Source organism: Jatropha curcas, chromosome 3 (genome assembly GCF_041381405.1).
Source record: "Jatropha curcas cultivar XTBG-Jc1 chromosome 3, XTBG_Jcur_1.0, whole genome shotgun sequence".
Lineage (NCBI taxonomy): Eukaryota > Viridiplantae > Streptophyta > Magnoliopsida > Malpighiales > Euphorbiaceae > Jatropha > Jatropha curcas.
This window is the reverse complement of record NC_143153.1, coordinates 950,185-975,762: the sequence shown is the minus strand read 5'-3', so window position 1 is coordinate 975,762 and position 25,578 is coordinate 950,185. Positions and strand designations below refer to the sequence as shown.

General features: G+C 34.4%; 4 protein-coding genes and 1 non-coding gene across 8 annotated transcripts; 1 reads left to right on the top strand and 4 right to left on the bottom strand.

Moving 5' to 3' along the window:
* Positions 1-1,085: 1,085 nt before the first annotated feature.
* Positions 1,086-1,159, bottom strand: TRNAV-AAC (transfer RNA valine (anticodon AAC)). Its single transcript has one exon. It is a non-coding gene; the product is annotated as a tRNA-Val (tRNA).
* A 644-nt stretch (positions 1,160-1,803) lies between these two features.
* On the bottom strand, positions 1,804-5,097 carry LOC105644776 (zinc finger CONSTANS-like protein (DUF3537)). Its single transcript, XM_020683593.3, has 4 exons — positions 4,412-5,097; positions 3,409-3,840; positions 2,886-3,192; positions 1,804-2,375 (listed from the first exon to the last, which is right to left on the bottom strand). Exons 1-4 carry the CDS (start codon positions 4,883-4,885, stop codon positions 2,233-2,235), a joined length of 1,356 nt encoding a protein of 451 aa, XP_020539252.1. The 5' UTR covers positions 4,886-5,097; the 3' UTR covers positions 1,804-2,232.
* A 1,083-nt stretch (positions 5,098-6,180) lies between these two features.
* On the top strand, positions 6,181-8,840 carry LOC105644777 (4-coumarate--CoA ligase-like 9). Of its 4 annotated transcripts, none has more exons than XR_005179146.2 (6): positions 6,181-7,314; positions 7,617-7,806; positions 7,922-8,067; positions 8,164-8,223; positions 8,374-8,476; positions 8,567-8,590. XR_005179146.2 is itself a non-coding variant. In XM_012230245.4 (6 exons), the coding sequence occupies exons 1-6, from the start codon at positions 6,295-6,297 to the stop codon at positions 8,690-8,692; spliced, it is 1,653 nt and encodes a 550-aa protein (XP_012085635.1). In that variant the 5' UTR covers positions 6,181-6,294; the 3' UTR covers positions 8,693-8,840. The 4 variants fall into 4 exon arrangements, 3 of the variants coding, with proteins under 3 accessions (XP_012085635.1, XP_089575234.1, XP_089575235.1); XM_012230245.4 differs by having other exon boundaries at positions 8,164-8,231; positions 8,567-8,840; XM_089719108.1 differs by lacking the exon at positions 8,567-8,590 and having other exon boundaries at positions 8,164-8,231; positions 8,319-8,476.
* Positions 8,841-8,912: 72 nt separating this feature from the next.
* Positions 8,913-13,597, bottom strand: LOX6 (PLAT/LH2 domain-containing lipoxygenase family protein). Its single transcript, XM_012230247.3, has 9 exons — positions 12,857-13,597; positions 12,476-12,753; positions 12,103-12,343; positions 11,688-12,014; positions 11,453-11,538; positions 11,249-11,356; positions 10,502-10,803; positions 10,022-10,288; positions 8,913-9,896 (listed from the first exon to the last, which is right to left on the bottom strand). The coding sequence occupies exons 1-9, from the start codon at positions 13,251-13,253 to the stop codon at positions 9,137-9,139; spliced, it is 2,766 nt and encodes a 921-aa protein (XP_012085637.1). The 5' UTR covers positions 13,254-13,597; the 3' UTR covers positions 8,913-9,136.
* Positions 13,598-18,171: 4,574 nt separating this feature from the next.
* Positions 18,172-25,372, bottom strand: URE (urease). Its single transcript, XM_012230248.4, has 18 exons — positions 25,063-25,372; positions 24,913-24,986; positions 24,765-24,810; positions 24,215-24,320; positions 23,705-23,847; positions 23,459-23,569; positions 22,652-22,815; positions 22,198-22,576; positions 21,963-22,071; positions 21,132-21,271; positions 20,823-20,960; positions 20,653-20,744; positions 20,039-20,168; positions 19,803-19,961; positions 19,342-19,509; positions 19,035-19,169; positions 18,618-18,689; positions 18,172-18,519 (listed from the first exon to the last, which is right to left on the bottom strand). Exons 1-18 carry the CDS (start codon positions 25,186-25,188, stop codon positions 18,298-18,300), a joined length of 2,514 nt encoding a protein of 837 aa, XP_012085638.1. The 5' UTR covers positions 25,189-25,372; the 3' UTR covers positions 18,172-18,297.
* Between the last annotated feature and the right edge of the window lie 206 nt (positions 25,373-25,578).

Here is a 25,578-nt window from a genome sequence, read left to right as displayed (position 1 = left end):
TTGTACAAATTCAAGAAAGTTGCGTTTGATTAGTAGAAATTTGAATTCCTCTTTTCTTCTTTTTCCAATAATACCTAACAATAAATCAAACTTGAGTAATTTCGAAAATGAAAATTTTTTATTTTGAATTCTCTTAATTATAAAAATTTTCATTAATTTAATAAATAATGGAAATGTTACTCATTTTATATAACACAGGGTTATTTTTTTGACGGTGATGCAATTTGAATACAAATCAAAAATGAGATTCTCTCAATTTTGATACTAAAAAAAAATGCTAAGCACAATTTTATTATTGTTTTGACTTTGTTTTAGCGTGATGTTTGACATCACTTATATCAATTGATCATGCTTAATCTGAGATCATGTTGCCAACAATTAATTGAAGCATTGAATTATTACAAAATTAAATTATTGTTAATTATTATTATTATTCCTCCATCCTAAAAAGATAATTCGTCTTTCATTTTTTATTTGTCTCAAAATATAAGTCATTTTCCTTTTTTGCATTATAGTTAATCCTAATATTGTCTATTATACCTTTATTAAATTTTATCTTATTTTCAATAACTATTATTAATTCTTACTTATTATTCAAATATAATAATTACTCATATGTTATTTAAGATGAACATAATAAAAAAATTATATGAATAAAATTGTCATTTAATTATAATAATTGCTTATTTCTTAATCTATGTTGAAATAAATAGTAGAGTATCTTTTCAGGATGTAAAGAGTATTTTATTTTTGTACTTTCTATAAATAAGAAAGTCAACACCAATATATACTTTTTTTTTTAAATGAAAAGGATCTGTGCATCAACAATTAATTGGCATTAGCAAGCATAATTATGGAAATGTGAGAATCTATGATGTAATCTTCAACGGCAAAATAATTGAAAATGGGGAAGCATGAATAGTGATCCAATCTCTCCAATAATAAATACATTAATATATAACTTGTTGTCTCAACTAATGCCAAATATATATATAAAATATACTTTGTTGCAGGAAAAATGTGGCATCATATGTTTTGCTGAAAAAGGCAAGAGCTGGTTCTAAAATGATAAAAATGAAAGAGATTGGCGTCGCCCGGACTTGAACCGGAGACCTTCAGTGTGTTAGACTGACGTGATAACCAACTACACCACGACACCTTGATGCTTCAGCTGAATTAAAAGACTATAATATAGCATTTGATACTTTTCCTGGTGAATCTAACTAAATCTCATTGCATTGTTACTTGCAATAGAATCAGGTGATGCAATTTGTGTATGTTCAAGTTATATTTACTTGAGAAACTCTTAAAACTTATCCAGGGCCTTCTAGCATTTGATAGCTTTGCGTTGCATAGTTCATGGCTAATTGAAGTTTTTGGCCTTCCTGCTCTTAAAGAAACACTTTGACTGTTGCTTTGCTTACTTCACTTGCAAAATGTGATGGGTTTGTTTTTGTTTTTGCAAGTTATGGAGTCCATTTTACCTTAGTCAAAAATTCAAAACATAAATCACCGATTTTGTTGGGATGAAACTTAAGGAGTTGGATGTTAAATTCTATAAAGAACCCAATACATTAGTTGTGGCTAAATCTAGTTATAGGAAATATATCATCTGATTTAAGGTAAAAAAGAAAACGATGGGCATACGAGTACTTCACGTTTGGCAGTTGGCTTGGGGATGTTCACCACCAAGTGACAGGTTGACCAGGACTTGATTATCTGGCAAGCATGCTAGAATAGGCATTGTTGCTGTATTTTCTGCTGGCAAATAACCTTGTTTCTTCTCTTCCTTCATGAAATTCCTTGTTCAGAGAAACAAGTGTAAATAAATGAAACATTCAGAACTTACAAGGATGTATTCCTGTAGTGAAACGTAACAAGATTATACGGCTTATTTACAAGTTACAACAACAACAACAAAAAGCAGCAGCCGGATGCTGAAGCTTCCGCCATGCGTGGGTACAGGAAAGGGACGGACTACTTTGAACCAAAACACCATGGATCCGTATGGGTATGCTTTCAGAGTTGTCCAACTTTCACTCTTCCTGGCTCGACTGTATCATGTTGGCATGGGATTCTTATCGTTCACCATTTCAACAATTACAGGAATCAATTAATAGCCCGAAATGGGAACCTTTTGTGTTTATAGATATCACTTGCTTTATCAGTGATGACAATGATACAATGGCTAATGCAATTTTCGAAGTATTTTTGCCGTGGAAACTCAAACTATCAGTCAGATCCCAGTACTAGAGTCTTTCCAAGCACAAAGGTTACCAAAGTAAGTTCGATGAAGAAGATCGTGTTGACCAAGGAACGATCAACTATCCAACCAAAAATAGTGATTCCTCCTGGATTGTTTTGCAAATACATCACTGCACAGGCAAATAAAATCAGCATAAACTAAATGTTTAAAAAGCAAACATGAGATCAGAACATTTTAATATTTTTGCCTTACGAGTTGCCTAGACCAAAACCTGCCAAAGTTTTCTCCTCCTTGTACTAGTTTATGAAATTCTAATGAGATCCAGGTATAACTTCTAAACAAGCCAATGCAAGTCACACCAAACTATATTCAACCAAAAGTGACAAAAATACTGAAATGTCTCATTCATCAAACGAGTTATTTATTGTTTTGTGATGTTCAATCTGGTTAAACAATGTACCTAGCAGAAAAAACCAATACTGAGAAGTCTCATTCATTAACTGATTTATTCCTTGGTTTGAGATCTATTGTTTAAAGTTTTTTGCTGAACTTGGAGAAATGAATTGATAAGGAAGTATAACATCTAATGTGACATCTAATTAAACTGATGCAATTTCTTGATGCTCAACTAAGAAGAATAAATAATTAAATATAGAAATAAGATGAGTTTAGTCCATACCAAAGGCTTGCCTTTTCTGATATGTGGCCATGTAGGATACCAGTTGTGAATTTGTAGGCATTGCAATATAGTCCATTGACTCCAAATCACTTTCAGAATAAGTCGTATGTAGCAAGTTTGGTCCATTTGCAGCTTCCAAGTTCCCCAAACTATTTGAAACTCTCAGTTGAGATGTATCAATTGAACCACATGTTGCCAACGCATGCCATCTGCTTGCTACAGAGGCAATACCTTGGGCTCTATGGGATATTTTTGTTGCAGCATGTAAACAAAGAATTACACCAACTACTTGGACAACTGAAGAAACCTGAAAATTTTGGACAGTTGTTGTACTGTTAACCACATTGAAGTTCAGATGTAAGAAGCAACATCAAATGAAAATATGGAACTAAGAGAATGTTGCAGATTTAAAAAATTTGGAAGATAGTTTTACAGGTAAATGTAAGCAATGGACCTTAAACCATGGAATCTAAGTAGTTCATTTAGACAACATAGAAGAAGAAATTAGCAATGCAGGACTTACAACAAAATCGCCTCCATTTATTAATGTAATTATTCCATCATATCCAGTGGTTTGGAAAAGTGTCACGACTTGGCTGGCTATGACAACAAAAAGCTCCAAAAGTAGAAAAATTCGGAACCTATGGCTTATCTTGGAAAGGTGATAGCGCAGATGAATATGCTCCTCAATAAATACCAAAACATCATTATCTCTTTCCAAGAGCCTTGCATAGTCATCAAAGTGAATAACTTGTAAATTGCATACAAGATGAAACAGAATGCTGGCAGATAAAGATATTGTAGTAACATAACTCCATGATAGAACCAAACCAAATAAAATAGCAGCAGACAACCACCATGATTCTTGTTGTTCATATAACACACGAATCACTTCTCGCACAACTTTCAGAACGCAACATGTCAATGCCCAAAAGACCAGCAAGCCTAAAGAATCCTGTGGGGAAAAAGATCATTCATATTAAGTCCCTTAGCAGTATTCAGTGAATTATAATCATTGAAATCTCTAAAAGAAAGTTTCAAGAAGATAAAGAGTTCAGAAGCTGATACAAAGAGAAAGTACTAGGCTGATATTTAAAGTTATAACACGGCAGCAGCATAGAACTTGTAAGGGTACTAGTAAGAAAATATCAAGCTGATATAAAGAGAAAGTACTAGGCTGCAAGTGAGGTAAGTTCAGAAGCTGAGAGATTAAAATTAGAGAAGGAAATGAAAATGGGAAAAAGGGTTGAACTGAAATAATTTATACATTGTATCTTAGCTTGGTTAAATGATTTAACCAAAATTGCTTTTACAGTAAGCAGACAATTTGCAAATATAATGATCTAGCAAAATTAACCAGTAATTTAACAACATATAACTCAAATTCCATTAAACTTGAAACTTCTACGTAAATTTACTATAGTATACAAATCCAAAAACATGTATATACAAAATTAAGCAAATATGAATCAGTTTGGCTATTGGGAAAAGAAAAAAAAAAAAAAACACAGGGTAGCAAAACTGACCTTGAGTTGTCGAATATATAAGAGGCTAAAGCGAGCCATAGTATGGACATTACAGCGGTCAACAAAAAGTAACTTTCTTAACCCGTATTTGCTAAGATTATGAGAAACGCAACCCAAAGAAACAGCTGCCAAACAAGCCTGAGATGCCACGATTTCTAGCTCAAAATCCTTAATTTGGTACTGGTTACAGTCCCCGCCACATTTTGAAAGCTCCAGTATTAGAACAGGAACCACCACACCTATCAATATAAAAGCAGTCCAAGAAATAACAAAGCTTAAAACAGAAAACTGGTTGAAACCCAGAATCGTAAGAAAGGCTTCTAGTCCTCCAAGAAACTTATCAACATCAGTTTCTTGATTCGTCGACCTCCGGTGGTTGAGGTGGTGCTGGATGTTATTTTGAGTTGGAGGAAGAAGTGGGGTTTGAGCGGGAACCAGAGGTGGTTGATCTATTTGTATGTGAGGATCTGCCATGAACGATTTACAGTGTGAAACTAATTTTTTTTTTTGTTAATATAAGAAGAAATTTTTATGGTGTAGGCGGTGGCGGCAACGGCGGCGGTGCTGGTGGTGGCGGATGTTTAGATTTGCCGGTCAAAAAGTTGATTACTTGCTGCATCTAATTTTTCTCGTGACGTGTAAATGAAAAATCAACTATTAATAATGCCAAGCGCGATGAATACCGTGCAACCGAGAGCATTGAATGGTTACTGTGTTTGCTTACTTGGGTTAATTTAAGACGTTGATCAGTTGCTGATGAGGAGATCAATGCCCACAATTAGGTGAAGAGCATATCGTGGGATTGATCTGAGTATATGTGATTATGGTGTTTATTTTGATAAATTTATTTTTTTTCTATATGTATGCACTATAATAAACCTGTAAAGTGGGAGTTGGCCATCCACAATGGCAAAGTACCACTTGCAAATAATGACAATATAATCATAGGATTTTTAAGGAAATGGATTTAAAATAAATAAATTATTGGAATTTTTAAAAATGATTAATATTTAAGTATTGGCTAATATTTAATACTCGCAATTTAATATTTTTAATAATAAATTTAAAATTTAAATATAAATTTCTTAATTAAATTTTAAATTTATATTAATATGAACATCATTAGATACATGATATATTATTCAATAAATTTGAATTAAAGTAATTTTCTTAATATATTATCAAATTTTTTTATTTTATCTAGAATCCATAGAATTTATATTTAAATAGAAAACTAACATAATCAATCAAATTAAATATTACCTTTATTTTCTCGATCAATAAATTAAAAATCTTAAAAATATTTTTATTAATTTATAAATTTAATTGGGTATTTTTTAACAATTCAAATATTCTTTTACCCATTTTCATTTTTATATTATGGAAATATTAATTTGAGGTGAGTAAAGTACAAATTACTTGGATTCTACTCTTTTATTTTAGAGATGGCCAATATTCTTGTCGTAAGCTCACAGCATCAATTATGACTGACCTACAGATTATGATATACTAGTTTGTATAGGAATATTATTATTTATATTTATGTAAATAATCAGTGGGCCCTTCAAGTGTTTGCGTTGCTTCTATGCTAATTAGGAGTGGGCCAGTGGCAATAGGGTGAGCCCAAAAGGCCAGCAAAGAGAGAGAAACCAGCTGGAGCCCAACAGGGCCCGTTGTAGATTGTTGGCTGCCTAGTTAGCTAACACGTGGTGAAATCTTAACGACCAATACTATTTCACTTCCTCGTGTACTTCGCCACAACTACCCGCCAAAACAGAATCCTCTCTCCCGCCTCCACCACAAGTGAAACTGTGAAAGAAGCCAAAGCCAAAGCCAAGCCAGGCCAAACAACACAAAAAGACCAAATACTTGAAGCTCCAAAAATGGCAGAGCAGAACTACATAGACAAAGACTCAGTCGATTCCAGAAGTGGCTTCTGTCCAAAAACCAAAATCTTCCATAGCCTCAGACCTGAAGTCCCGCTTCCTCCACTAACCGCCTCCATTTCCGTCACTCAATTCGCTTTCTCTCTCCTCCACTCTTTTCCTCCGTCACCAACCTCACCTGCTCTTATCGATGCTATCACACGCCGCCGCATTTCCTTCTCTGAGTTCGTCCTTAGTACTAAAACTTTATCTTCATCTCTCCACCATAGTCATAGACTTAATAAAGGAGATGTCGTTTTTATTCTCTCTCCTAACTCGGTCGACATTCCGATCCTCTGCTTCTCTCTCTTTTCTCTCGGCGTTATAGTTTCTACTGGAAATCCGGCCAGCTCGAAGTCGGAGATTCTCCACCAAATTCAACTCTCGAAACCTGTAATCGCGTTTGCCACTTCAGATTCTGCTCATAAAATCCCCAATATCAAAACAATCATCATTGACTCGCCCGAGTTTGACTCTCTAATGGAGAGTTCAAGTCACGATACTAGAGAATTTGAAGGAGTTAAGGTTTATCAATCGGATACTGCAGCGATTCTTTACTCTTCCGGCACTACAGGGAGAGTCAAAGGAGTGATGTTGACTCATCGGAATTTCACATCTGTGGTAGCTGCAGGTCACGCAGTTCGCACGGTGAGAAAAACACCTGCAGTTAGCTTTTGTGCGGTGCCATATTTTCATGCGTATGGCTTATCGTACTTCACGAGAGCATTGGCAATGGGCGAAACGGTGGTGTCAATGAGAAGGTTTGCTATGAAGACAATGTTGACAGCAATACAGGACTTTAGGATCACTCACATGGCGCTGGCTCCCCCGATAGTTGTGGCAATGGTTAAGGACCGAGAAGTGGTAGACGGCTATGATTTGAGCTCTCTTGAAGTTGTAGGCTGCGGCGGAGCTCCGCTTAGGAAGAGCGTCGTTGAGCTTTTCAGACAACGGTTTCCGAACGTGATTCTCGGCCAGGTTAGTTGAACTTTCAAGTGAAAAGTTAAAAGTATTTGCTTACTGTTCTGTTAATTTCTACACATATTCTAGTTAGACCTTGTCTGGTATAAATTAATTTTCACAAAAATTTTGTAGAATTCATTTCAAGTATATGCATGGAAATGCTCAATTTAACTCATATGATTTCAATTAAACTAAATTCTATCATTTATAAATGAATTCTTTAATTCAAGATTCATTTGCATCAAACAAGGGGAAAATTTTATAGCTTTAGTGATGAGATTGTGCTAATTAGTTAATTAATGGCCATCAACATGAAGGCATATGGGTTAACTGAATCAACAGCTCGAGTGTTTGGAACAGTAGGCCCTGAAGAAGGACAAGTGATAGGAGCAACAGGAAAGCTTATGCCTAATTGTCAAGCAAAGATTGTTGATCCTGATACTGGCATTTCTCTGCCTCCTGGCTCTTCTGGTGAGCTCTGGCTTAGAGGACCAACCATTATGAAAGGTTATATTTATGTTTCTCTTTGTTCTTGACATTAATTTGTCTTAATCTATATAGGATCTCTTACTAATTTTTGTGATTCTATATTTAATTTAAGAATGTTTCCACTGTAGTGTAGGTTATGTTGGTGATGAAGAAGCAACTGCGGCAACTTTGGATTCTGAAGGATGGTTGAGAACTGGAGATCTTTGTTATATTGACAATGAAGGCTTCCTTTTTTTTGTGGATCGTATTAAGGAATTAATTAAGTACAAAGGCTATCAGGTTGGATAACTATGTCGTTGTTTTTTCTTTTTAATTTTTTTTTGCTTAATTTATCATTTGCAGTAAGGTCCATGATTTTCTACTTGCAATATGCAGGTTGCTCCAGCAGAACTCGAGCACCTGCTTCAATCCCATCCAGATATTGCGGAGGCATCGGTAATTCCGTATGTAATTTCTTTTCGATGACTTCAGAATCTGCTTTTTAATATATTTGTTTCATTATGGTTGCTTAAAAGCCATTCTATTGCCAGATTTGCTGTTGAATCGAGCACAGATAAATCTCACCAGAAATATATAAATGAACAGGTATCCTAATGAGGAAGCAGGCCAGGTTCCTGTGGCCTTTGTGGTACGACAACATGGAAGAAGGATTAATGAATCACAAATTAAGGATTTTATTGCTCAACAGGTACTTACTTTTTTCAGTTCCTCCAATTGGTAGATTAGAAGTTTGGACCTGCTACTTTTTCTCAATCAGCTTTGAAAATTTTGGCTGTAGGTTGCACCATACAAGAGAATACGAAGAGTAATCTTCGTTGATTCATTACCAAAGAATGCTCCTGGTAAGGTACTCAGGAAAGAGTTAATCAAACTTGCACTATCAAGTGCTAACTCAAAGTTGTAAATTCCTCCTATATTTCAATAGATCTTCAAATCTATTAGAATATAGTGTAGATTTGAATACAGACTTGATGCTTATAACTACATGAGAGATGTAGTGGACAAGGTTCAATTATAAAATTTTCTTACTTAATATGAAAGTTTTGGGGAAATATATTTTCAGGCTATAAATTATTTCAGCCAATGGATCTATCTATTTTTATTTTGGCCAACCGTGGTTGATATGCAATCAAAATTCAGTATTCAGATATTATTAGCTACGAAGATAGTTTGAATTTTTCCAGAAGAATGAATCACACCCAGTTTAGATTACCCTATTTATGATTCTACGTCTATACTATTACAAAACATCAAGCAGTTGATACAATATACTAACTATTACAAAACAACTTCAAACCAGTTTGTATTAGCCCAGACCTACATACTAACATCAAACCAGTTTAACCCATCAGATAGAGATGCTGTTGGGGATTCCACGGCCTGTTACCCCTGGACCTGAAGTGGGAAGAAGCAATTCATAAGGGGGAATGCCAGCACCATTTCTGTTTTTAAGACGGGGATCTTTATTTCTGTTATTTATTATCTGCTCTATCTCCTCCAACCGAGAAGAGAATTTGTTGAACATTTGGAGTATTTCATGATCATTTATCCAATGGCTGTGTAGCTGATTCACCTGACCCAAGTACTCTTCATCTGGGGAGTGAGTTGACAATGTGTCTTGGACAGCCATCACTTTGGTGGCTTGAAGTTGAGTTGGCAAAGATGATAGGAAAGTATGTTGAGGGTTTAGGATAAATTTCTCATAATCAGGGTCGTCCTCTTGAGGAATGAGTTTTCTCATTAGGGTAGGACGATTAGGAACATACCCTCCAAAGGGATACTGCCCGAAGTTTATAGCTGCGTGTTGACCAGATGCAATCCAGATCATTGTAGTTAGTATTCCAGATAAGTCTTCTTTAGTGTTGAGTTCAGGCCACCACGGTTCATTCCGCTTGTCATAGTGACCTTTGTTCCTGATCTCATCCCACCAGACCTGAAGCTCGACGTCGGATGTCACCGATTTATGTTCAGAGTAGAAGTGATTGACATAAGATTCTACCCATTCTTTGATGGCTGACCAGATGAGGAGTCCATCTGAAGCATAAGGGTAATCTTCGATCACGAGTCGGATACCACAAGGCATTGAAGGATCCTCCACTGCCATGCCCCTGAAAATTCATCATGGTTTACCAAGCGTTTGTTATACAAGAAGGTCAAGAATGATATTAAATCTAAGGCAGGCCATATATAAGTGGTAATTGAGCTGTAAGGCATTGAAAAATGCATAATTTACCTGCGAATAAGGTCTGCAGGCAATGCTTCCATGTCAAACCGCCACATACTCTTATATGCTGCAGAGCTAATCTCCATGGCATACTTTCCCGGACTAAAAGAAGCCTCAATTACTCCTCCTCCATTTATTAAACTTTGCCGTGCGAGTGCATTAATTTCTAGTGTATACCGCATATGAGGATGAAGCAACATGAAAATTGGGTGCATTGCACTAAGCTGTCTGTGAGTTGCAATTATATAAGGCTCCATGCAAGCATGAGTCCTTAACCTGAGAATTCAAAAATTACCCATATTATAAGTGCACCCACATTAATTCTTATGAAGCTTGCATTGAAATATATGACAGCAAGTTTCCTCCATTTAATCAGTTTCATCATCATTTCCAATTTTAAGGAAAATCAAGCCCAAAAATTATGTCAGAAATGTAGTGAATATTGCAATATTCATTTAAAATATTGCCCGGTTGAAACCGTCCCCTTACCAGTGATTTACTAGCTGATGGACCCCAGCATCATTGGAGCAGACATGAGCTTTGGCTAGTTTCCAAATCCAGTGTGTTGTAGCATCATGCCCATGAGTGAAAACACGTTTATTGCTGGGTGAGGAAGGTGTTGGAGGAAGTGACAGCTCAATAGCTATAGGCCTCAGCATACTAGATCGATTATAGAAAAGAATTGTCCTTGAGGCATAAGCTTTTCTCCCTGGTAAGGAGTTCATCTTGTCGATAAATGGTAAAAATATGTCATGGTAATCAAGTATAAATAGCCTCTTCTCCTCAATTGCCTGTATCAAGTATCAACGCAGACTTAGATAAGTACAATTCTTCATCAGGAGCTAATCCATGTTCATTTTCTAATGTATAAATTTTTCCCATAGGAATCATCCAATTATATAAGGATCTAGAGATAATGGAACCAGCAGATGTCATACAAAGCAAAAGTACTTTTGTTTAATAAAAGAAAGATTGCCATTTTACTGCAAGTCCAATTTGCTTTATAAAAATGTAGGCAAATCAGCAAATACTTAGAAGTGAGGCAAATTATTAAGGTCTAATACTTTAAATCAATCACCAATTTACAACACATTAGTGTGTGAAACAACATGGGATGTGGAACAGATTTAACATTTTGACCAGAAAAGCAAATAATGGAAAAGAAAAAGGGGCAAAGAAGGAGATGTAATACTGTTCTGTAGATGTAATATGTAAGAATCTGCAGAGATCACGTACCTTTTCTACAATCATTCCATTGAGTTCATGCTCTACTAAATCCTTTGTCAGTGCTGATTCGGGAGGACCATATATAGAAGGGTCTAGTTTACTGCGAATTGGAAATTCCTGTGGAATAGAGCACAAGCTAAGGATTCACAAAATAAAATTGGCTAAAAGTGCAACCTTTAAAAATCAAGAACAGAATACAGTGCCAAATAATACCTTCAGAAGCTCAATGTTCACTGGATTGACCCCAGCCAAAGCCTGGCGTGCAAACTCGTTGTCACGCAACCAAGCAAATCTATCCCCTGAGAACATATATCATAAAAGATAGAACTTATTGTCAGTAAGGATAAGCGAATGCAGCTTTAGAGTCAGAAACTATCTGGTTGAAAAATTATGAACGAAGGAAAAAAAAAAAAAAAAAAAAAAGAAAGGTCAGGATAAGAATACATACGTTTTATTATAGCTGGGATTTCATATTTCAATAGCCTTTCACCAACACTGAGAACCTGTTTCATAACCTTGCCCACGGCAGGATGGACTAATTTATGCTCTTCTGCTTTTAAGAGAAGACCATCATTATATAGCTTATCAATATCAGAGAAGCAAGTGAAGGGAACATCTGAACTTGACAATGCAGCAGCAATAGAAGGAATGAGATTGTGTAGCAAAGCCTTCAATCTTCCAGCAGAGAAAGTACTCTGCTTGATTTCCTCGAAAGTTTCATCTCGAGGAACATACACTGGACGTGGCTTCTCAATCCTACTTTCAGAAAGTGGATCTAAAGAAATTAATACATACCAAATTGGAATTAGTACAAGCAAAATGTCATGATTATAAACATTCAAATTCTTTAAAGACTTCTATACCAGTCTTGGTTGGAGGCCTGCCAGTTCTACAACGCCGAGGATAAGGCAAATCTTTACTACCACCGACAACCGGCCTAGCAAGATCTTCATCCTTATCAGGATTACCTAAATCATTATAAGTAGCATAATCATAAATTCTATCATAAGGCTTTCTCTTGCCTTTTCCATTACCACGAATGCTAAGCAAGTCTTCATGCCGGAGATCTTTAATGCCAGGAGGTGTTTGTGATGGCAAATATGCCTATTCAATTACATAGAACAATTTAGATAATGGAAAAAAATGTGATTAACTACTATGTAAACAGAATTAAACAAAACAATTAAAGGAAACAAGCAGAACAAGTAAATATTAAATTAAACATAGTTCCCTTACTTGATTTCTAAAGATAATTCTACTTTCAGGGTTATCTTTTTGGGAATGGATCCATGTATTTGCAGAAAAGAAAAAAGGACTTCCATCAAAGCCATGAATAACAATCTCCACCAAGTAGAATTCTTTTCCATGAAGATTGGTAATAAGAACAGCTCCTGGATTACCAAAATCATACGGGACTGTGAAATCAGCTGCATATTCAATAATATGAGCATGGTTTGATGGCTTTGGCAACCAGCCTCTCACAGTAGACTTCACACTCTTTCCTGAGTTGGTCACTATAAGATCAAAGCAAGCAATAGCACTTAGTTACTCAACACAAAATCAAAATTAAATCTATGAAAAAAAAAAAAGAATTAAGAAGAAGAAGATTTAACTAACCAGGATCAATTTCTTCACTAATAAGTTGAATTAAAATCCCTTGACCAATGCCATTAACAAAATACTCCCATTGATCATCAAATTTTTCATTGATCTTTTCTTTCATTTTCTTCCTTATAGTAATGACAGCTCTTACATCAATTCCTCTTCCTTTTTTCTCATCCAAAGAAGAAGACAACACTGATCGCCCTCTTATTTCATTATTATTAGACTTGGCAGACTCTACAGTCTTGTCTTCGCTACTTATCGCTGCTCGGATTGAACTACCATAATTGACGCGTGAAACCGGCACTCGAGTCGTTAGCTTAACACCGTTGTTTCCGGCGACTCCTACCGCCGGTGATCGCCGGGAATTGATCTTTGACTTCAAAGGAGATAGTTGTTTCACTGTATACATCTCTGTGTCTTTCGAGAGGAGAAAAAAGGAAAGATGAAGTTGAGGAAACAAGGCTGCTCAGCTCGGCTGCAACTCAGAGAGAGAGAGTGCTGGTGAAGAGGAGGAGTGGTAGGCTGGTGAAGAGACCACTCTTTGTAGTGGCGCGTCAAAAGCACGAGCCACTGAAAGTGGAATGCAGGAAAGGCTGTGAATGATTCCAGAGTAGAATCGAGAGAGAGAGAGAGAGTGCTGTGGCTGTTAGGAGGAAATAAAACTGACAGTGCTTTCGCACAAAATCTTCAACGGACAGCGTCAACTCGTCCACTGATTCGGAAATTCATAAGGCTGTTTCAAAACATGGTTTTCAGGACAAAAATTTTAACTTAAAAAGGAGGTATTTAAGAAACACTGATTAATATAATTAAACTATATTTTTATTTGATTTTTTTATTAAAATACCTTCTCCTAATATTAATGACAATATTAAATACATATATATTGAAAAATAAAATAATAAATGGTCTTTTAAAAAAAGAAATAGATTATATTCCGGAATAAATAAAAGAAAAATGAATTTATTGTTGTGGAACGAAGTAAAATATTATTTCATAGATTATAATTATATGACTATTTTCTATTATCATATATAAAGAAAACTTTATATTATTACGAATAATATTTTTTATGGCATACAGGGCCAAACGAATAATTTAAATTAAGGGAACAAACTCCTGAGGATATGAAACAAGATAGACAAATGATTAAAAAAAAAAAAAAAGAAATGATAATAGTTAGTTTTATTTATTTTTTTAAGAAAGACATGGCTTCGTTGCTTATTATATTAATATAAAAATTAGTTGCAAATAAGAGGAAGACATGGTCAAAGAAAACAAAAACAGCAAAACAATAGTTTTTTTTTTTTTTTTTTTGTCCCATTCCCGTGACTTAACCACCAATTATATTAATATAAAAGCTAATCACTTATAATATTGATATGAAAATTATATAATTAAAATTATTGAAAAAATAATTATATAATTAAAATTAGGGCAAAAGATTAATCTCCTCGATACACATAAAAAATAATATAATTTAATTCTACTTTTATTAGTGGAATATAGAATTTAGAGCTAAACTCCAAAATTTAATTTTAGAAGTCACTTAACTTGTTAACTAAGAAAATTGCTGAATATGATGAAAGTATGCATTATAGTGACTCAGCAACTATCTCATCCTCAACCATGAGTTCATATTTTGTAGTGCCCAAAAGTGGATGTGATTTTATTATAAAGTGCAATCATTAATATAACTTTTGTCTACCCCAAAAAAAATGTGGATTTAATTTTTTGTCCCCTACAAACTTTTCTTATAAAGAAATACTTTGTTCTTGTCCCCTATGTAATGTATAAACAGTGCGTGCATACACTTTACATGAAAGCAAACTATGTTGTATGTATTCACATTTATTTTTTTTTCTCCCACTAAAATGAATATATAGAAAATATGATAACTGTGTTTCGCTTCCCTTTTTCCTCTGTAATTATTTAATAAAAAATATAAAATTTTGCTCCATCAAGTCAGGTTACTGTGAAGGACTTGAGGGAGAAGAATATTGAACTACTCATCTAAATATACACGTGGGTATAAGCTTTTACATCTTTATTTCTTAACAATCACCTAATTTCTAAAAAAAAAAAAAGACAATCACTTAATTTCAATAAATAATGAATTTTAATAAATCTGAGTCTTTTAGTTATGTATGCCTATTTTATATCCCTTAGTAAGAAAGTGAAAATCAAATTATTCCCTTGGAAATGAACTAGTTTATCAAATATTAGTACCAACTTTGATATGGATGATCAAATTTTTATTGTTTGAACATATATAATAGAAAGGTTAGATTGATTTGGATTTCAAATGACAAGAATAGTATTCTCTTCCTCAAGCCAGCTGTATGAAGTTAAACGCCTAATATATTCACACATGGTGTATTGATTATATTATGATGTTTGATGTTTGTTTAATTTAAAACTAGGATCCAAAAGTAATATTTATTTATATATATTTATTCACACATGGCCTATTCATTATATTATAATCTTCATTTCCCATTTTTATATAATTAACACTACCCTCCCCATACCAAGTTTTACCAAAGTTTAAGCTATCCGCTAACAGTTTTTTAAATAACTTTTAGCGTTTCGACGAAACGTTAATTTTTTATAATATTCGATAACATAGCATTTAAAGTAACTTTTAGATGTTAAGGTAATATTTTATAAAAATTTAACTCATGTGACGTTTTATGAAAAACTATTTAAATAGTTGACAGCTATACGCTATTAAAACTATCAAAATAATTAATTTTGTTAAACAAACCCTAAGTGGCATAGGCACATAAAAATGCCACTAAAAAAAGAATAACTATTTAGTCCCTCAAATTTAATTATAATTATAATCTCATCATCTTACTTGATAAATACATTAAATAGCGTGAATGACCAAATAATCAATATTACAACGTATTTAATCTCTAAACAGTTTAATGAGGCTAAACCTAATATATATATATAATAATAATAATAATAATAATAATAATAATAATAATAATAAGGATGTTTGCCAAACAAGAGAGATGAAATAGTAATTATAACTAAACATGAGGGACTAAAATAGTTATTTATCTAAGAAATTAAAAACTAAAATGTATGCATTTAATAGACGAAACTAAAATATACACTTGCAAAAACGACATGATTTTCAATATAGTAAAATAATATGCGCATGAAAGATAAACTTTATAGTGTTTCTTCAAAATCATATTTTTAGTGATTTTTAAAATTACTTATTGGAACAAGATAATGTTAATTTAGTAATTTTTTAAAAATTAAAGTTTAATGGAATAAAATAATATTTTTAGTGAGGCCAATGATACAAATTCATGATAATATGCATATAATTTGTTGATTTTTTTTGTACGTTTGGTGGGATAAATTCATCCCAAATAATACTTTATTGACTTTTGGACTCAATAATTCATGGTGATTAACACCTTAACAATGTGATACGAATCTTATATAGTACGATTTCTGTTTTTTTTTTCCAGAAACATCAGTTAGTGATTCATTTAAGCTATTCTTTGTTGAGTTAATAATCGAAATAAGATATTAACAATCTGAAGTCTGAACCAAAGCTATTCATCAACTTTGCAGCACATTCCGTCGTTCGCACATTAACACAAGATGTCGTTTGAAATGTGTGTTATTTTATTTTTACTTTTTAAATTTAAATTTGGGTAACGGAAATGAGTTACTAAATTATATTCAGATTAACATATTTTTCTATTTAGAAAGTAACTTGACAATCCGAAATTTTAATTCTGTCCCAACAAGATTTTTCTATCTAAAAGAGTAATTTTCTTCGCTAAATGCCAAAACTACTAAGACTGCAATACTTTATAAGTATGTACAATTTGAATACCCATTATTAATATTATCTTTTTTTTTAATTAAACATAATAAATTTAATTATCAGTATTAATATTTGGAAGGATGTTTTAGTCCTTTCACTTCGCACTGAATTAAAAAGTTAGCGACGTTAAGGTATCTTTTGAAAGTAGAGGGACCGTATGTCACTTTCAACATAATTTAAGACTCATTTCTATTTTTTTTAAAAATGGAAAAAAAAAAGGAAGTGACCAAAGTAGGCAGTCCAACCCTTGAGCCAGATACATGGGACCATAACTACTCTATTCAAATATAGAATAAGCACAAAAAAGTTGGGAGACTTTCAAAGTCAAGCCTGGGGAAGAAAAATAAGGAGATGACTGGTTCACATGGATTAAATTAAAAGCGATATTTACATATAAAGTAATGTTATTGGCCATTTTTTTGCTTGTACTAATGGCAGAAAGTAGGTAGGGTTCTTTCAATATTGTTAATAGATTTTGAACCAATAAAAAAATTCTATCTTAATCAATGTACAAGTACATTCATAGCCCTATAAAATTATTTTTAATTTTAGCTTAAAATCTGCATTTGTAATAACTAATAACAATAGTATCAATCAAAATCTCACAACAAATTCAAATGTATTTATACTCTGAATCTCTTTTTTTTTTTTTTTTTTTTTTTTTTTTTTTTGAGAAGTATTTTGCATCTACAATTTAATGAAATTACTAAATAATTAAGGCTTATTTGTCATGTTATAAATGCCTTGAATAAACCTACATCATCATCAATATGACTATTATTATTATTATTATTATTATTGGTATAGAGAGGATGAGAGTTATTGGTATTCAAATCTCTGACCTCATGCACTAAAAATCGAAATATAATTTTTTTTTTAAATTGTTAGGAGTATTCAATAGCTGTCATACATTTCCCCACCTAAAAAACAAAATAAAAATAGAGAAGGAGGCTTTCTCTTTCCTGGATAAGTATGTATGTTTGAATCTAAGGTATCCATTATGGAAAAATGGAAATCCAATTTTCAATTTGGATGTTGATTATGTATATCATCAGCATGACTATTATTTAATTGTCATGCATTTATCTAATAACTAAAATAATAGTACTACTTGTTTGGTTTGTGTAACATGGTTCCACATGACATCTTGGGACTTGTCCTGAATTCACAATTTATGACTAAACAAAAGAAAAATGTCTATTATTGACTGTTGAATCATTAAACAGTGCAAGTTTCACAAGCAGTTAAATTATGTTTGAGATTCTATATCTAGTATATCTATTCTATTGGATTGCAAAAGATATCATTGATTCTAAATTTTCACAAAAAAAAAAAAAAAAAAAAAAAGAGAACTTGCAACAATTTATGCTCTTCGTACCAGCTATTAAGATAAAAATATATGCAAAGTTCCACTTTCCATTATTTGGGTAAGCGGAAATACTGATAATACCAAGATGAATAGCATGCATTATCAGGGCAAGGATGTCATTATACTAACATCATAAGTGAAAGATACAACACAATAATGGAAAAAATGGAATTTCATTCATTTGGCATTTATTGTAATTTTTAGTCAAGGTGTTCGTAATGATACCTAAAAGAGGAAGTAATTCCGCGAAAGGGGAACCGTGGTGGCAGCAGCGCAGGTGAGAACCTCATTATCTGCTGTCACTATGTATGTTTCTGGATCCACCGTGATACTTGGAAGGGCATCATTTAGCTTCATGTCGAGTTTGGTGAGTCGCCTAACATCGCCCACGGCTTTCACCATTTTGTTCAGTCTATACATGGCCTTTATCCCATTATTTACGGCAGCCTGTTTACAATAAAAAAGGGGAACGAAAACTTTTAATATTTGTGCACATAAGCATGATAGAGAGAGTGTGTGTGTGTGAGAGAGCTGGAAAATCATGCCTTGCTGACAAAAGCAATGGAGTTAGCACTGCCAGCCTTGCCGTATGCTCCAAACATAGGCCTCGAAATCACCTGCAGCAACTCATATCATCAACAAAAGTTCAGGTTGATTCTGTCCTTTCAGGCCAATTTAAAATAGGTTTCCTAGTCTCGTGGAAAAATGTGAAATACCAATAGTGGTTATGATCCTCTATGGAGCTTTGCTTTTGGATAAGCTAGTTCGGAATTAAAGTGATCACCCGCAATCACACAAATTCAATCAATAAGAGAGATAACATTAAAAACCCAACAACAAAAGATAATAAAATTCCCAAAGTCATAAGGTCATAACACGAGAAGTTAATAACAATGCATGGTCAAGCCACACAATCAAACATATAAGACACTTGCATTTACGATGATAGTCTCAAGTATTACCGGTTCAGGTGTGGGGATGCTTGCATTTGGATCACCCATGTCAGCCCATGCAATTACACCACCTTTAAGCACCAGTTCAGGTTTTGCCCCAAAGAAAGATGGCTTCCATAAAACAAGATCAGCAAACTTTCCTACCTGCAGGGACATTGAAAGATGGAAAGGGAGAGTCCATACTGATTTTATTGCCAATTACAGAGTTCGTATGGTTTAGCCAAGCTATAATTTGAAAAATTTGAATTAGTAGAACATTATGAGAAGGATTGGTGCACCATGTAACTGTGGCACATAACGACTCAAACTAGCATACCTCAACTGAACCAATTAAATCAGCAAACCCATTTGCAACTGCTGGGTTTATAGTGTATTTTGCAATGTATCGTTTGATACGGAAGTTGTCATTGTCTGATCCACCAGGGCCAATTGCTCCCCTTTGTGATTTCATCTTGTCAGCAGTTTGCCAAGTCCTGCTTATGACCTGGTAAGAAAATAATTCAACTCATTTAGACATCAGCTCTCAAGAATTATTGCAAGTAATAAATGAATCTGCAAATTTACAAGCATCTGAGGAATTGCTAAAGCTCAATATCTTTTCAAGTGTAACCATAGTGAGATCATAGAATGACAGAGAAAATAATATTTTTCACATGCACAATCAAGTCAGACTGTCTTCAACAAGGAAGATTGTTATGAGTCTTAAACATTCTTATGGGAATCAAAATGCACATAGAAGAAGATCGAGAATAATATGAACAGAAGGAAACAGATAACCTCTCCAATGCGACCCATAGCCTGTGAATCAGAAGATATAATGCTAATTGCACCCATATCATGCAATATGTCCTCTGCAGCAATTGTTTCAGCCCTTATCCTTGATTCAGCAAAAGCTACATCTTCTGGAATGTCTTTATCAAGATGGTGGCAGACCATCTGCACGTGCCCAATACAGATTGAGAACAAATATCCATAAAGCATTTTGTGCCAACACTTTTGGAATCTTACAATACCAGCATATCAAGATGTTCATCAATAGTATTGCGAGTATATGGCCGGGTAGGATTTGTCGATGATGGTAGGACATTTTTCACACCACATACTTTGATAATATCAGGAGCATGACCACCACCTGCACCTTCACTGGCCAATAAGGTACCAATGTTAATAACAAAGAGGGACGGAATTATATAATTAATTAGAAAGTAAAATGGACATGATTATGATTCTCATAACACACCAAAGACCTAAAAGATCAACAATAATCCATCTAATAGCAATGGAAAGTCACGAAAAAGGGATTGAGAGTATGAACAAATATAAACAGCCAAAATGCCTAACTGTTAAATTGACAACCACTACCAAGAATGCAGTCAAAACATAGGACAGCTACCAGGGCCTTGGCTATTAAACCATTTTATTCCTCGTCTTCTTGAAAAATTCCTTCATGAAGCCTCATGATATAAAGTTTCAAAAAGAAATAACATTGGATTGTCATTTTATAAAGCCTCATGTATGAAGCCTCATGATATAAAAGCCTCATGTATGTAGTTTACAAAACTGTAACACTTGATATTAAAGTCAAACTGTTGGTCATAGTGGAAAATTGAGAATGAAACAACTATACCTGTGATATGTATGAATAGTTCTTCCATTAAATGCAGCAATTGTGTGCTCTACAAATCCTGATTCATTCAAGGTGTCCGTGTGGATATTGACCTGCCACAATCAAACAAAAGTTGAGATTTCAGCATTAAATGTGCTACTCCAAGTCCTTTTTCTTTTCAAGAAAGATACCTGTATATCATATTCTTCTGCAACAGTCAAACAACTGTCTATTGCAGCAGGAGTAGTTCCCCAGTCCTCATGTAGCTTTAACCCCATTGCCCCAGCTTCGATTATTTCACGTAGCTCAGCAGGCTTGGAACCATTACCCTAAAAATAAACAAAATATGATTGAGAACGCAGATGAAATGCGAGTAGGAAGGGTAACTTCATTCATCCAGGCAATTTGTAAGATTATTGATAAGGTATATCCTGGAAAATTCATGTATATATCAATAGCAAAGATGAATAAAAAACAAATACAAAAACATTTAAGCATACTTTTCCAGTGAACCCAAAATTCAGAGGCAGGTCATCAGTAGATTGCAGCATCAATTTCATCTGGAATGGAGCAGGAGTACAGGTAGTTGCACGTGTCCCATCAGCAGGTCCTGTTCCACCTCCCACAAGTGTAGTGATGCCTGCATATATCATGCAATTTTGTAAGAGAAATCTGTTAAGTCATTTCACAAGGATATTTATTTAATTTTACTTTTATATATGATCCACACAACTTGCACAGAGATTACTCAGAATGAAAAGTGATAAGCCAATGAGTTTGAGATGTCATAAACAAGTCCAAGTGTGGATATCATCAAGCAGTAAAGAAGGAAAAAAGTATATAAAATGAGTTACAAGAATGATTCCTTCTTGGAATAAAGACCTGCAACATGGGTATTTTTCCAAGTATCTTTTACCTTTTCAATGTACCTCCTCTAATTTCTACTCTCAGTACATACAAGAGAGAAATAGAATATTAACCATAAAGAAAAGAGACAATTGGAATAGCAAGCAAGAAAATAATCTTGTATATAGCAAATGCAGATATAATCTCAGAAACAGGACCTTTGCAGGACCCAAAATTCCAGTTGCAATGACCTCGTCAGCCTAACAATTTTACCACAGCACCAGAAATGACTAGGGAAATTCACAAAATATAGATTGGAGAACTGCATATAACAAGCATGTAATCTTCAAAAGGACAGTAAAAGTAACAAATAAGAAATAAGAAATTATTATATGTTGCTACTTTTGTTCATATAATGATTAATATGTAAGGATGGGTCTTTTGCATGCTGATTCAAGCTTAAGTACTTCCAGCTCTGATCTCACCACTTGATATTGCTTCATATGCCAGTTGGGGGCATATGAAGTGCACGTGACAATCTATGGCCCCTGCAGTTATAATCATTCCTTCGCCCGCAATAACCTCAGTGTTAACCTAATTGTGAATATAACCTCAGTGTTAGCCTAATAAATAAAAGAAGATGAAGAAGATGACACACGTGTGAATATGAGCCATCGACATGCCATTACAATTTTGAAAGCACTGTGAAATGGAACTTACCCCAATGATCATATCATCATTAACATCATTCATGGTATCTGGATTTCCTGCTTTTCCAATGGCAGCAATAATTCCACCTCTAATACCAATATCTGCCTTGTAGATTCCGCTATAGTCAATGATCACAGCATTTGTGATAACAGTGTCTAGATAGTCAACTGGTTGATCCCCACATGACTGACCCATTCCATCCCTTATCACTTTCCCACCTCCAAAAATACATTCATCGCCATAACTAGCAAAATCTCTTTCAATTTCTGCATAGAGATTGGTATCCCCAAGCCTAATTTTGTCACCAGTAGTAGGGCCATACATGTTAGCATATGCCTCATGAGAAACAATAGTGCTGAAAGTAGAACCTTCTCCAGTTACGCCTTCACTGCAAAAGATTAGTTCTCAAGTAAGACAACTTCATATATTTCCAACCAATTTGGTGGAGTAGCCTAATCACAACCTAGCATTTGTTTCTTCCTGATTCCCAAAACCTCCCTCGGTTATAGCTTTTGCTACTGCTTCATAGTTAGCATCATCAACTGGACCATCAACAATGCCATTTCCACCTCTGATCACCTTTCCACCTCCAATGCTTACTAGGATAACACTTTTACTTTCCCCTGGCTGGCAAAAGTAAAACAAGTCTTAGGACACAACATAAAACGCATAGAGTGGATTGATTGAAAGAGGAGGTAATATCCTTTAGATTAAGACACATCAAGTAGGAAATAAAATTCTATGATAAAATTCAAAGGAAAACAAATTTACACTCTAGCTTCTTTGTTAATATTCTTTTTTGTGCTAATATATATCACAGGCCCACTGGAATAGTTATCTACAAAGACAATTATCAAAACTTAAAATAGTTCTTGAGTTCAAATTCTGGAATTTTAGATTGATGTTTATGGGCTCTCCTATTCATTGAATTGATTATCTCCCTTTTAAGTTGACATCTTCTTCATGACAGCAGCAGCAACAGCAACGATAACAACTAAACCTTAATCTCAAAATTAGTTGGGTCAACAAGAAGGTGACCTATTCACGACACAAGATTTTATTCCATCTCAGGCAACCAACATCACAAGCTTCTTTTATGCATATGTCAACATCTAACACAAAGAAAATAAGTGTTTCTTAAGGGACAACATGCCATTCAAGCTAGACTGACTTGTAACATGATGAATAAATTGCACTTGATTGCAAAAATTTATACATATAAAGTAAAACATAAAATATGCCATAATTAGGAAAAGTTACCAAGTCCAACCTCAAATCGTGTAGCTGTTCCCGCTAGTATGTTCAGGCGCATGCCATATGCTTTCATTCGATCAAAATACAAAGAAGGGTTGGTCTCAATGAAATGATAGTGGCTTCCTACCTAAAAAGCGATGAACAATTAAAAAAGCTAAATCTGAAAAGGTGGTTAAGGGCACACCAGGCTATTGTAGCACGCTTGCACAATAAGCAGGGTGTCCTAGGAAGGGAAGTCTAAAATAACAAGTTACTGGAGAACCTGAATGGGTCTGTCTCCACGGTTAACAACTCTGAGAATCACTGCTTTCCTTCCAGGATTGAGTGTAATATTTCCATCTCCAAAGATAATCACACCTGGAATTTCGTCATCATCTACTCCAGGAAACTTGTCAAGTGAAGGAACTGCAAAATTATCATTTTCCACAGTGCCCATCAGATATTCTGTTGTAAGGTTTGATTTTACTTATTAGTCTATGAGTCCTTGTGGAAAGCTCGGGTAAAAATTGTCAACCACAAAACAGCAAAGGTGGTTTTTTATGCATAAATTCATTAAGCTTAGACATGCAAATCTGTAGAAGAAATAAGATAGTCAGGGTGATAGGAGTACATGGGAGTGAATAATTCATCACGTTCTAACATGTCAAAAGATCACTGATATCAATAATTATTTTATTTACGTACCTATGGGAATCCTTAGGCATTAGAATCTACCATTTCCATTGCCTAACAAAGTACCTCGAAACAATGCAGCCCAAGTTAAGACATTTACCTGGAAGAAAGGAACCATGTAAAGCTAGCTCCAAATTCCCATTTTCACTAGCAATAGGATCGTGAACAGTGACTAATTTGGTCCCATCAGGAAATGTTCCCTCAACCTGTTTACAATCAAGCAATGGATTCAATAATTTTGTAATGAGAATCATTAATAATGAGTTCATAAGCTTGAAAAAAGCCCAGTCATGTGTTCAATAATGTAAACATTTTTTTTCCTAATATTCTTAAATGTTGTTCCCCATGTTTCTTTAGAAGAAAATCGCAGGAGATACTCAAACTAGTAAATAATGAGGACTTTTCCCAAGGTGCTATCGATTCATTGGCAATTGATCAAAAGAAAAAGGGAAACATACAAGAATTTCCCTAGTAACTTTCCATCTGTTTACCTCTTTCAATTCCATAATTCATTGAGTCAAATTGCTTAGCTATCTTCATAAAAGTTTTTGCTAAACATATACAACAACTAATGATGAGTTGATAAGAAATCTTCAATGTAGGCTAAGTAGGTATAGCTAGCCTAAGTGCTTGACCAAACTAAGTTATACCTGTACAGTATGCAAAAGATGTGGAACCGCTGGAAGAACTTGTCGCCTGCCATTGAAGACGCGAACAGCATTGTTATAAACCACGAGCAAGCAATTAAAATTCAGCCAAAACAAAACTGAAAATAAAATTTAAATATACTAAAAACACCTTCCTAGTAATTGTTTTCCAAGGTCCATCAATTCAGCCACAGTCTTGTTACCATCGCGGACAAACTCCAAAATCTACAAAGAAAGCTCAAATTAAAGACAATCTTCAAAAGAAAAAGATATAAAAAAAAGTAAGAACAGAAAAAACAACCTGAGTAGCAATAAGAGCTACAGCTTCAGTATAATTGAGTGTGAGGCCACGAGCGAGACGCTTCTGAGCAAGAAAACCAGCGTTGTGGAGTCCTAACTTGTCAACTTCTCTCGGTGTCAGCTTCATGTTTCAAATCTCTGCGATTCGATATCGAACATGGAGAGGAATCGAAGAGAATCGCATCAAATGCAGAGTTGAAAAGCGGTGGAAACAAATTGCAGATGGAGAGTTCAAAGCTGAAATGAGAGAGCATTTAGAAAGTATACTGTAGAGCAGGAGAAACTGAACGAGTAGCACTGAAAAAAGAAGTATAACAGTGATCACGATGATTAATTAATTCATGTTGGGCTAGACTTGGGCTTTTAAAGGGATGTGCAACCCGCCCAAAGCGTTCAAGCCCAAACCCGACGCGGAATCCCTTTCAAGCCAGTGTATTTTCGTAATCCCACATCGCAAAATAAGAAATGAGAAGTCGACAAACGCTCTATAAAAACTTGATGAAATGGCACAGAAAAA

Excerpts from the sequence above, each read along its gene's own strand:
- LOC105644776 (XM_020683593.3), bottom strand. The coding sequence starts at position 4,885 with ATGGCAGATCCTCACATACAAATAGATCAACCACCTCTGGTTCCCGCT. Across the intron at positions 3,841-4,411 it reads TATATATTCGACAACTCAAG|GATTCTTTAGGCTTGCTGGT; the intron begins GTCAGTTTTGCT and ends TTTTCCCCACAG. Across the intron at positions 3,193-3,408 it reads TAAATGGAGGCGATTTTGTT|GTTTCTTCAGTTGTCCAAGT; the intron begins GTAAGTCCTGCA and ends CAAAATTTTCAG.
- LOC105644777 (XM_012230245.4), top strand. The coding sequence starts at position 6,295 with ATGGCAGAGCAGAACTACATAGACAAAGACTCAGTCGATTCCAGAAGT. Across the intron at positions 8,232-8,373 it reads GCGGAGGCATCGGTAATTCC|GTATCCTAATGAGGAAGCAG; the intron begins GTATGTAATTTC and ends ATAAATGAACAG. Across the intron at positions 8,477-8,566 it reads AGGATTTTATTGCTCAACAG|GTTGCACCATACAAGAGAAT; the intron begins GTACTTACTTTT and ends TTTTGGCTGTAG.
- LOX6 (XM_012230247.3), bottom strand. The coding sequence starts at position 13,253 with ATGTATACAGTGAAACAACTATCTCCTTTGAAGTCAAAGATCAATTCC. Across the intron at positions 12,754-12,856 it reads TAGTGAAGAAATTGATCCTG|TGACCAACTCAGGAAAGAGT; the intron begins GTTAGTTAAATC and ends TTGATCTTATAG. Across the intron at positions 11,357-11,452 it reads TGAACATTGAGCTTCTGAAG|GAATTTCCAATTCGCAGTAA; the intron begins GTATTATTTGGC and ends TCTATTCCACAG.
- URE (XM_012230248.4), bottom strand. The coding sequence starts at position 25,188 with ATGAAGCTGACACCGAGAGAAGTTGACAAGTTAGGACTCCACAACGCT. Across the intron at positions 24,811-24,912 it reads GGAAAACAATTACTAGGAAG|GCGACAAGTTCTTCCAGCGG; the intron begins GTGTTTTTAGTA and ends CTTCAATGGCAG. Across the intron at positions 18,690-19,034 it reads GCATCCCCACACCTGAACCG|GTGATTTCGAGGCCTATGTT; the intron begins GTAATACTTGAG and ends GAGTTGCTGCAG.